The sequence below is a fragment of the Mixophyes fleayi genome, chromosome 1, assembly GCF_038048845.1.
Source record: "Mixophyes fleayi isolate aMixFle1 chromosome 1, aMixFle1.hap1, whole genome shotgun sequence".
Classification (NCBI taxonomy): domain Eukaryota; kingdom Metazoa; phylum Chordata; class Amphibia; order Anura; family Limnodynastidae; genus Mixophyes; species Mixophyes fleayi.
The window spans coordinates 227,959,963-227,972,148 of NC_134402.1; the positions used below are offsets into that span (position 1 = coordinate 227,959,963).

Here is a 12,186-nt window from a genome sequence, read left to right on the forward strand (position 1 = left end):
ATTTAACTAGACAAAGGCAAAATAGCCAGAAATCATGCTTATGCAACAAGATTTATTAATAGGAATCCAAATTTAAAACCGCTTTCCAGAAAGCAGACTCTAAAGATGCTGCCACATACAATTCTATAATTTTAAACAAAGGTGTTAAACAAAAAGCAATGAACTACCTTAACCACTTGGCTACTAGACAATCCCTCTTTTGCCAGTTTAACAAACTTTAGTAAATAAATGAATACATTTCCACTATTTGCCACCTCCTGAAAAATATTGTGCATCCCAACTTGGGTTAGAAATTTCTAGGTAACCAACCCCTCATTTAAAGCAACAGGTTGTCTAGTTTCCTAAATGGTATAACTCACTCACATTTATATGCCTCTGTAACCATTACAGGTGGTAGTCATTTCTCAAACGACCATCATGCCTACAACATTTACAGCGACAGGAAAATTTCGAATGGTCTAATTTCGATAGGGAATTAATACTGACCTGATAAAAAAGTGACTCACAAGAATTCCGAGAAAGGAACATACCGGCAGTGAGATTTATGTCACTTCAAAGAGCGAGTTACATTCATGCTATTAAGGGGGCATTGCAAGGACCTTCGCAAACTCGTACCCCACCCACCATACAATGCAATATATATATATATATATATATATATATATATATATATATATAAATTTATTATCCTTTATTTGTCACAAGATTTCCGCAGCGCCGTACACAGTACAAACAGTAGACTATACAGGGTGAGACAGTACTGAACAATAAACGAAAAAATACCAATACTTCAGAAACTCCAGGCAGGATAATGCAGTAAAGACAGAGCAAAAGAACAGGTATGGAGACAGGAGGGAAGAGGGCCTGTATATGTACAGTCAACCCACAAAAATGAGATACCATTCTAATTGGGACACTTTTAGCTGTTCAGAGAGGTATAGCAATCCCTTATTTTCGAATGTTTACCCAACTTTATTTTTAGAAATAAATGTAAATGTGTGTTATTTTCCTCAAGTCCAAGAGGGGAATTCAATCGCCGGCGACATGACGCACGGAACCATGCTGCCCACAGTGCCGGCAATTACGGTAGAAATCTCGGCTCATTTTTCCTCACACTCGTCAAAATTTCTGCCGCAAAGTGTCTCCCCCCACAGGTGCCAAATAGGTCCAGCACAAGGGTGAAAAAAATGCCTTTACAGCAAAGATACACCAAGGGGACACTTTTGCAAAGGCCGCCCAAAATGAACAGAGTTCTAGAAATTGTAAAATTGCTAGCAGGGCCCTCTTACCTCTTTGGGGGGGGGGGGGTTACTCAACTGTCCAAAGAGTGCCTTCGGAACGGTCGCAGGGGCACTCCGCAGTGATGTAACATTGTGGATTTCTCCTTGCTCCTCTATCGGGTAATCCATGATGTTGCTGTACTGTGGTACCCAGAAATGTGTGCAGCCGCATTATGTGGTGGAATATCATGGATAATTAAATCCCCCCTTTGGTCTGTCTGTCAATACAAAGTATTGTTTTATCACTGTACTTGTTCTCAGTTATAAAGTGCAGCAGAATATATAATAATATCAAATATCACAGGAAAGGATTAAAAGACCTTCAGGTGATCTCGGTGTTATACTGCCAGCTGATGAGGGTGAAGAGGACTCATGCCTAGAATTTGCATTTGCTTTTACAGTTGCATAATTCCTAGCTAACATGTAAAATTGTTAAACATTTGTGCCTGACAAAATGGAGAGAGACATACGGTATAATGTAGGAAAATAGTGCAGTGCAGGCTATAATGTAAGCTAGGCCTATTTAGGCCCTGGTCTCTATGGTTACAATGGAAGTACAGCGCCCTCCCTGCAACTACCCAGAATGCCAATCGACCACGCCCCGACTTCAACGGGAAGAGAGCAACCAACCCTGATGTGTGTGTTGAGCTGCCGAGTCCGAAGTCGCGTGATACGGACCCAGTTGATTGGTCTGCTGACTTGTCACTTACGGACTGTTTTCCAGCACACAGATTAGGTTGTGGCGGCTCCGGGGGTTGAGGGAGCGGAAACCCCGGGCACGGCCAAGCAGGGAGGGGAAGAGCTTGGTATCCGCCCCCCCTCCTCCTCCCATATTCCCGTCTGGATGACTGGCGCCCTGTGAGGAAGCTCAAGGACCGGGGCGGTGAGTGATCTTCTCCCCCCCGGGAGGGAAAGGCCCCCGGTGCGGGCCGCGGTTCCGGGGGAAGGGATGACTCTGGACTCCATGATGGCCTGCTGCCTGAGTGAGGAGGTGAAGGAATCCAAGAGGATCAACGCTGAGATCGAGAAGCAACTGAAGAGGGACAAGAAGGACTCCCGGCGGGAGCTGAAGCTGCTGCTGCTAGGTAATGGGGGCAGTAGCGGTATATTGGGCGGGGGATCCAGGTGAGTGCAGGAGACCTCATCTGGGTGAGGGAGAAGGTTAATGATGACAGATGTAGGGGAGGGAGAATTGGGGCACTGGACACATTAACCTGATATGCCTGTGGTGATGGGAGTAGATTGAGATATCTAGGTAAACCTGCACACTGTCTCCAGCTGAATGGGAACTGTACAGGCCAATGTATGATGCATATATATCCCCCACATGTCAATGATGTGCACCAGTCTGGGTAGTTTGACAGTTCTATCTGGCTGGTGTCAGAATTTCCACGTGTCAGATAATAGACGATATAAATATCTGGCTATCAATGGGAGGAAAAACAGCTTAATTTAGGAAGGCCCCTGCAATGGTGGGTATCCCAAAAATAGTATGGATTTTACAAGATTGAGCTCTGGAGCAAACAATCTATGTTATTTTAAATAATGAAAGGGAGCAGGGCATATATAAAGACACAAATAATTCTTAAAAACAGCTTGTTTTCCAAACTGTTTTGGGGTCTTTCATATATGCTTTGTTAACCATTTTGTTACAAGCAGCGTTACCTTAGTGGCTGTGTAAACTATTAACTGGATGACCATTACATTCTAATACTCGCCCTAGATGTCCTTGTCCTCTTGGATAATAATGTTGATGCCATTTGGAGTAGCTCATCAACATATTTTAAAAGGTTTGCCTATTTAATTTTTAGTGTTTATATAGCACCAATCATATTACCTGGCTCTGTACAGAGAATATATAGTCCTTTGCCTCAGTCCCTAACCCATTGAAGCTTACATTCTAATTTTCCTAACACACAAACACTATGGTCCATTTTTGTCAGAAGCCAATGAACCTACTAGTATGTTTTTGGACAGTGGGAGAAAACTGGAGCACCTGGAGGAAACACTAGGAGAACATGCAAACTCCACCCTGATAGGGCTCTGGTCCGAATCAAGCTCATAATCCTAGTGCTGTAAAGTAGCAATACTAACCATTGTGCAATAAAGTATTATTTTAAATTTTAACCTTTAACCTCTTTATTATGAGATTAGGACAGTTGCATTGCATGACCATAGCAAATTTTTATTAAAAAAAAATGGAATCATTAATCAATATTTGAACACACACATGGTTTGTCCTGAAAAATGACTGCATGCCTTAAAACCTTTAAAAAAAATAAAACAAAAAAAACGGAGTGTTTGCTTCTGAATCCCCTGCCCCCCCTCCAAAAAAGGAAATATCTGCAATCACTTCAGATTAAACCAAAATTAAACAGCAAATTCAAAATAAGGATGCCAGTATGTGATTGTGTGATGTAAAATGACAGATTGTGGCCTTTCCACAATAAATGTAAATACTTTAAAGCAGTTGCCAATAAAACACCCCCACACTCCCTACTGATTTTAATTACACAAAACCCTGTATCTTCCAAAGCAGGATTTCTTTTCTGCACCTATATTTTAAGTTATTTTGTTAGAATGTTTTTCTGTATTTTACTTTTCACAAGTTTATACCTTTTTTATTTTATATTCATTCCACTGCATTTAATTGCATTTAATAACTTGTTAGTATCTTGTAATACAGATCCATGTGTTTCAGTGTGTATGTATGTATATATATATATATATATATATATATATATATATATATATATATATATATTAGTGTTTAATATCCCCTGATTTCATTTTTGCCTTTTGAACAGCTGTTGGAATGTTTGTATTTTGAGTTGTCAGAGCTACAATTATATTGAATTTTTTTTATTATTGGCTTTCCACTTTGAAGTATATGAATTTATAACACATTAAAGGGAACATTTGAAAGCTCATCTAAATAATCTCAAATAATAGAAAATTAATATTCTACAGCATTATGTAGCTAAATCATCTGAGCATGTTTTGGAATAAGCACTGCTCTATACAGAGTGTATATTAATACAAACACCTGATCTTACAAATTATTAGGTCTTCACCAATTTGGCCTGACATTGAGTTGAGCTAGGACTCCCTCTGTACAAATAAAATCTGATCAAATTTGTTTAAGCTGTATTTGTATAGGGATAACCTGATTTTTACCTCGCATAACTATTCTTTGAAAATCTGGTTGTTTACTCTTATTTGTGTGTGTTTGGGATCATTGGCCATCAGCAGTACTTTAAGATCTGATTAAACGATCAGATCTTAGCACTTCACATTTGTGGATAACTTATTTGCCTGTCAGGCAATTAGTCTTAAACCCCAGATATTTCTTGTATAGGTACAGCTTGATTTTTTTTTTACTTGCCATAACTATTATTTGCCAGTTTGTAGTTTTGGGTAGAATTAGGAGACCTAAGGGTATATTTCTAAACTGCAGGTGTTAAAAAGTGGAGATGTTGCCTATAGCAATAAATCAGATTCTAGGGCCTGAATCATTAAGGATCTTAAATGAAGAGGATTCTTATTTCAGTCTCCTGGACAAAACCATGTTACAATGAAAGGGGTGCAAATTAGTATTTTGTTTTGCACATAAGTTAAATACTGCCTGTTTTTTCATGTAGCACACAAATATCAACTTTAAATTTCAGTGTACAAATAAGCTATCAAGTATTTGTGTGCTACATGAAAAAACAGGCAGTATTTAACTAATGTGCAAAACAGAACACTCATTTACACCCCTTGCATTGTAACATGGTTTTGTACAGGAGACTGAAATAAGAATCCTCTTCATTTAAGATCCTTAATGAATCGGGCCCCTAGTTATCATTAATTTAGTACATTCTATAAAAGGACAGTGAGAATCTGGTTGCTATAGGCAATATCTTCACTTTTTCACACCTGCAGTTCAGTAAATATTCCCCATGATATATAAAGTTTTAATTACTGTCACTCATTGGAGCCAGCTGGTTTCACAGTGCGTCTAAAGGTCAGAGCGAATGATCCTACTTTTTGGTTGATGTGGGCTTTGTCTGGGATTGTCAAAGCCTCTCCCCCATTAATTTGGTGTGAATGGTGGGAAAGGACCTTTCACACCTTGAACAAAGCCAGCCTGAGCAAAGAGAATCCTGACATACCAAAATGCAAGATCCACTGACTGCTAATAGGTAAATCTGTTTATACCTTATCTTAGGCATTCTAGTTTCTCCCAAAGCCACATTTTAAGTTTTGGGTTGAGATGTTTATTAAGTATATTAGTGCGGTAAGCAACAAACCAGTGGTCTCTAGATCAGGGAACTTTTTTACCTTTTACACCAACGTTACCCCCTTGATTTGAAAGGAAGGAAATCATATATTATTAATTATTGGAATTCAAAATTTTATTGAATCTATTAAAAATTTCTTTTGAAAGCTTCAACTTCAAAACTTCAGGTTTTGGAGAAATGATGTTGCTTCATTTTTGATACGAGAGCATCAATATTGGGGCATTTTGATGTCAGAGCAATTTGGACACAGTCTTCAGCGTCCAATCGATTTCTCTGTTTTGTTTTTATGTTCGTTAGAGTGGAAAATCCTTGTTCGCAAAGGTAGGTTGTTGCAAAAGGCAGCAACTTTTTGACTGCCTCCTCATGTGCAATTTTGAATGCCTTTGCAGCTGTTGACATCCAAAAATATGACAGATCGGGTTTGTTTTCAAATGCAATACGTACTTTATTATTACATCGAAGCTCAAGAAGTACCTCTGCCAACCCTTGAGGCTCTTCTGGTACAACAGCAATTTCACATTTAAAGGGGTCTACAATCCAACTGACAGCATGTGAATAGGCAGCATTACACCCAGGAATTTCATTTTTACCCCATTTGGGGTAACTTACCCCTGTTTCCTGACCACTGATCTAGATCTTGTTTAGAAGATAAATTAAAGCTTTGTGTGTTTTGCTAAAAAAAATGGATACAGGCTAGCTATAGTCTTCAAACCTCATTGTGAAAGCTAATTGTTTATCTATGAGATGCAGAAGTTAAATGGACGCCCCTACCCTTTTGCAGTCACTTTTTATGGAGAGGGGGTAAAATGGAAAATTCTCAATGGATCTATTTTTCAAATGAAATCCCTATCCAGTGCTGAATCATTTGGCAGTTATATTCTCTAGCAGTCCTCTGCCTACACTTGGCACTCACCAGTATGTTCCAAGCCCAACATCATTGCGTTCATTCGTAGTAGTAGTGGTAGTACGAATAGATTTTTTGCGCTACTCGATGTTGGTCAGATGCTACAGTGATGGAGGTCCGGTATATACAGAGGACTGCTTACACCCAGCCCACTGAAGATGAAGAATCTGCAATAATAGGAAGTGCTCCATCCCTGTAAGTCTATTTTGCACATTAAAGCCCTTGAAAAACTGAAAGAAATTTTTTTTGGGGGGGTTTTCTATCTTATGACCAATAAATATAGCAATGGAGTGGTACTATCATGTTGAGAATACTCTATGCACAATATAACCATGAATGGAAGTGCAGCTAATAGAAACCGGTGGGAGCATTTCTTTGGCAGGATTTGGTGGCTGTGTTTAACTTGTCTAAGCAAGAGTTCACCACCAGTTTGCATGTGGCAGTATATCAGCTAAACGTGATCTACGGTATATTGGCTTGCTCCATAGTTGGACACTTTGATTAGTAATTATTTTTTATTACACAGTTCTTTCTTGTATGAACATACATTAAATATATTTTTGTATTTTAGTTTTGAAACTAAATAGGTCATTCTCAATAATAAAACCGTATATAATTGGCAAACCTATTTAAAATTGATTATTTGTTTGAAGCATACAGTTAAGTTAAAACAGGTTGAATGGTTCTCCCTTACAAAAAAGACAACTTCGTTTGTGAAAAAAAGTAATAAAAAAAAAATGCAACTATAGAACAGCCCTTTTACTCTGATGGGGATGTTCTGTAATTACGTTTTTAGGCATATTGGTTGCTCACATTTTCTTTGGTGCCCGGTGCTATTCCACATCATAGCACACCCATAAAATGGAATGTGTAGTTTCCTACAAATTGGAGAAACATAATTCCTCCTGTAGTGCTGCTCCTTTATGTAAAGTAATCTAGTTTAAAGAGTTACTGGCAAGTGCATGAAATGTTCAAAAAGGTACCTATAATTGGTTGTAACACATTTTGTCTGTTGAGTTTTAAACATTTAGATGGACAACACCTTTAATGAGGATCTGTGAGGGGCTTTTTATTTTAAAGAAAGGGATGATTTATCAGCGTTAAAAGAATAAAAAACTTAAATAATTCCCCCTCCATCTCGAAGTACATGGACTAGCTTTAGTTTTAATTATAAATACTTGGAGAACTTTGAATGTGAGTGAAGCTAAAGATCGGCTGTTAATTGAAGTAGCATAGATGACTTGTATGACCGAACTACTGGTTGTGTTAAAGTTCAATGTCCTCTCCCCAGTGTCCATTATCACTGTTGTCTTGATTCAAATGCTGGATATGTTTTGAATGTTTATCTATAACGCCCACCTAGCACCCAAACGCATTTGAACAATAGGCCCCATTTCTTCAAGTATCAGACCTCCAGAGATCCAATCACCAGAACTACTGCTCTTCAGTAGATGATTACTTTCCTGTGCCGCTCTAATGGCTCTTCCAATACATAGCGGCTTCTAATGTATTGAGCACTAACCAATCAGTGTTCTGGACAGTGGACAAGTTTCCCTGCACAGCAGGGTTTCCTCATTTTATTGCTCTCTGTAGCAAGAGAATGAACCGTTAGAGAGTTGCTGGGTGGAAGATGTATCTTCCAAACGACAGTATTCCCAGTCTCAGTTCTGATGAGTAGAGAGAGTAGACTTTTTAAATGTGTTTGGGTGGCCATATGTGTTTGGTGTATCTTTCCTTTGCAGATTGCGTGCATACCTGGTATTCTGTGAAACAATGCACCTTTGTATCATGAGACCATATCATTATCATCATCATTTATTCATATAGCGCCAGTGATTCCGCAGTGCTGTGCAGAGAACTAATTCCTATCAGTCCCTGCCCCCATTGGAGCTTAGTCTAAATTCCCTAATATATACACACAGAGAGAGAGAGTGAGTAGGGTCAATTTTGATAGTTGCCAATTAACATACTAGTATGTTTTTTTGGAGTGTGGGAGGAAACCAGAGCACCTGGAGGAAAACCACGCAAACACGGGGAGAACATTCAAACTTTACACAGATAAGGCCAAGGTCGGGAATTGAACTCATGACCCCAGCGCTGTGAGGCAGAAGTGCTAACCACTTAGCCACCGTGCTGCCCCTATTGCATAAAATACTAAACACTGTGATAAATAGTACTCAAAGCATATTTGGTTTTGTTGTATGATCTTTCATACTGTATCACATGTCCTTCTCTAATTGTATGCATAAAATTTCACATTTCAAATAGGGTGACAATTATCTCTAATATAAGATCTGTGTCTTTCTCATATCTCCACCTGTATTCTGCATTCTTGATTTGCCATGTAAACACTTAGTAATTATACGGAACCATAACACACCTTTTCATCTTCATTCCAGACCCTCCACTTGGTTTTAGCAGTGTTTTGCTTCCTCTTGAGCCGTTCTACAAGCTTAGCCAATCCTATTATATAAGGCGGGATTTATTTAATAGCTGCTGATCACCCAGAGCTGTTTAAGTGGCTTGGCTGTGCACCTGACACCTTATTAAAGTCTTATTGGTTTTATGCTTTGTTGTGATTCCTGGGGAACTTTGTCCCTCACCTCCTTTCATAAATTGAGCCCCACCCATTATAACAGAACGTTATAGGAAGTGACCCTCACCTTAAGGTGTTTATGTCAATGTTATATTCACCTTTTAAATGATTTTGAAAATCCGTTTTGCACTCCAGAATGCAACTGCATTGGGAAATGCAACATGTGATATTTTCTGCCACATTTTCAAACCTTGCACCAGATTTGTCTGGGGTACTATGCACAGCCATTGTTAAGCCTTTTAATACCATCTTAAAGGCAAATACCAAATTCTATGCAGGCTACAGATGATCCAGAGATCTTTACAAACAGGTATCTAAAACTTTAGAAATAACTTTTACTTGCTCTAGTATTTGCTGGTGGTGTAGGTTTTTTTGTTTTGTGCTACTGAAACATTGTACCGTGGCAGATACATTTCACACTGCAAGTCCACCAACAGTAACCTGATCTGACTTTTAGCTTATTTCATCTGCATGGTATTAGCCCTGTACAATTATCTTGGAGAAAAAAAGTAATGTAAATTCAGCAGTCAATTGCTGAAACCTAGGAGCTAGTAGGATTTTTGTGGATAACAGCAGCACAATAATTAGGTACCTATTGGTGCAGGGTATGTAAGAAATGCCCAAAAGCCATTAAATAATCCTAATTAAGCCACACAGCTGTACTGGATAATTGTATGTCTCCAAACATAAGTATCCCAAAAACAAATGTACAGAGCTGTATAATCGATTAACAAGCCATATATTTATGATATAAAATCTAAATTCTTGGGCAGGATGGTTAAAACATGTTTTACTTTATACAATTAAAAAAAACAAAAGTAAACCACTAAATCACTTTATTTGATCTGGTGCAAAAACAACTCTGGTCACACAGATATGCAGTAATAACCCCCTTAAAATGACTCCCTGTATATAAGAATATATTTGATACCACTGAAATCGGACTTCTTGATTACTGAGTGTTTAAGTAGTTATCTTTCATCCCTCTTTCTCATGTGCCTTCCGTATACCTTTTATACCCCTATATACCTGGATTATAACAAGAGTCTGGCTACAGCCCAATACAATTGTGATTATTCAATATTGGGCCTGATTCTTTCTCCAGGAGCCAACTACTGTTTGATCACAGGTTCTCAGTCCTGCTGTCTGCGGTACATTTCAGACAGATATATACACTGCAAAAACAGAATTACATTCAGCACCAGTCTGATCTTTAATCAATACTTTGCAGCACGCACTCAGGTGATTTCTTCAGAGGAATATAATAAGTATAATCCTACTGTTGGTGGTTAACGATCAATTCATTTCACGTTTGGTGCGTCTTTGTAAGCACTCCCAAGTTATAACAGCTGTGGGATAATTAGAAATTGAGTCCTCGAAAAGACCCACAAAATGTGAAATTAATTGATGGTTGTCATTGTCATTTTCAGTGATTTGTCATAGCCGCATAGCTTTGTGACCTGAGTTCTTTTTGCACCAGATCAGACAATATGATGGTTTACTTGTGTTTTTTTTTTTATTTGTAATACATTACAACTTTTTTTTAAAGTGCCCTGTCCAGAAACTTTTCAGACAAATTTTGGTTTCCTTATCGATTATACAGTGTTCTTTTTTTGTTTTCAGGAGCTTGGGAAGACGAGCAACCATTGACTTTAAAATAAAATACTTCTAAAAGTTATGCACTGGCATTATTTTTTTTTTTTTAGGCAGATTGGCTGCTTGGGTCCTGAGATTAGTCCAGGGCTGGACTAATCTGTTGACCGCAGGAACAAGCCTCTGTTTTACTGATTGTTTCTGGGAGCCCAATAAACACATGTGCCCAGCTACTTATGCATTTAATGAGCTGTGCTCCCAGTAACAGACTTAGTATTACTGCAGCCTCCCAGATGTTTGTCATTGGGATATTGCATGCACCATAACATCTAGTCTGTAGAGATATTGACTAAAATATGTAGATATCACCATATACTGCAGATTATTTTTTGTTACTTGTATCAATTTCAAGTAGACTAATGATCCTCTACATCCAGCCTCAAAAATTGTTCTATATTATTGTGTCCAAAAAGAATGTATTTAAAAGTTTAACTCGCCAACAAAAACTATGGTACAAACAGTGCTAAGATGATATGAGAGACATTGTAGCCCTTGAGGAATCAGTGTATCTAATATTTCTGTGCTGGGAATATGGAGTACTTTGTTACCTTTTGCCCGCCATGAGCATATTGCATTTTCTGCCAAACTATTCAAGCCTATAAGTGCCAACAAGTATTTCTTGTATAGATTTGTCCTTTGCCGCATAAAAGCATTTCTGATGGGTGAGAATAAATAACATTTTATACACTGCTGAATAATTGACAAATGGTGTTCTTAATCTGGGTACCCTCTAAAGCATGACTGACTATGACTGAAATTATGATGTTCTAGCTTCAATCATGTTATTATACGGTGAGTGTTCTGCAGAAGTGTCCTTTTTCTGCACAACTTTATTTACTCGCAGAGCCTGAGGGAGTTGAGCTTAAGTACAGTATGTTTCTTTCACACAATGTGCTTCTTGTTATATTTATTTAACGCACCAACCCCATGTTCCAGGTTTGCACTGCCTATATACTTCTCAAATGTTCAACCACACTAGCTTACCACAGGACTAGCTGCCACCCTCTGCATCTGTCTTCTTCCCTGCCACTGCAGGTTGCTTGATGATGGTGGTTTGTATCACCAGTTTATGTATGCAGTGAATCACTGTCTATATTCCAAAAGTGTTTTCTGATTTGGATATGAAAGAATATATTCCTCATCAATAGAAATCATTTCCAAATGTTAGGCGCAGTTTTAGGTGTTTTGGCCATAGAATACTCTAGTTATATTTCAGAAGATGTGGCACAAGTGAGTGTTTGCACACTAGTGCTGCCCGCTACTATATAATAAAAACACGTGGGCCCCAGGACACTCTTTTGCTGCCTGTCAGTCACGACTAGTGATTGGATAATGGGGAGAGAATTCCCTGCTATGAACCCACATCAGTAGAGACTAATTGATGTGAGGAAAAAAATAACAATGTTGTGGAGCACAATTTATTTTAATGGGGGTTCTGCATGTAGTGGACCTGCTCCAAACCCCCTTTAA

The 12,186-nt window shown here is 38.4% G+C and overlaps 1 protein-coding gene across 1 annotated transcript in view; it reads left to right on the forward strand.

Moving 5' to 3' along the window:
• Positions 1–1,883: 1,883 nt before the first annotated feature.
• Positions 1,884–12,186, forward strand: part of GNA11 (G protein subunit alpha 11) — a 32,417-nt gene continuing 22,114 nt past the window's right edge. Inside the window, exon 1 of the mRNA XM_075206464.1 lies at positions 1,884–2,365. Coding sequence (XP_075062565.1) covers positions 2,230–2,365 — 136 coding nt within the window. The 5' untranslated portion in view covers positions 1,884–2,229. The remainder of the gene's footprint in view (positions 2,366–12,186) is intronic.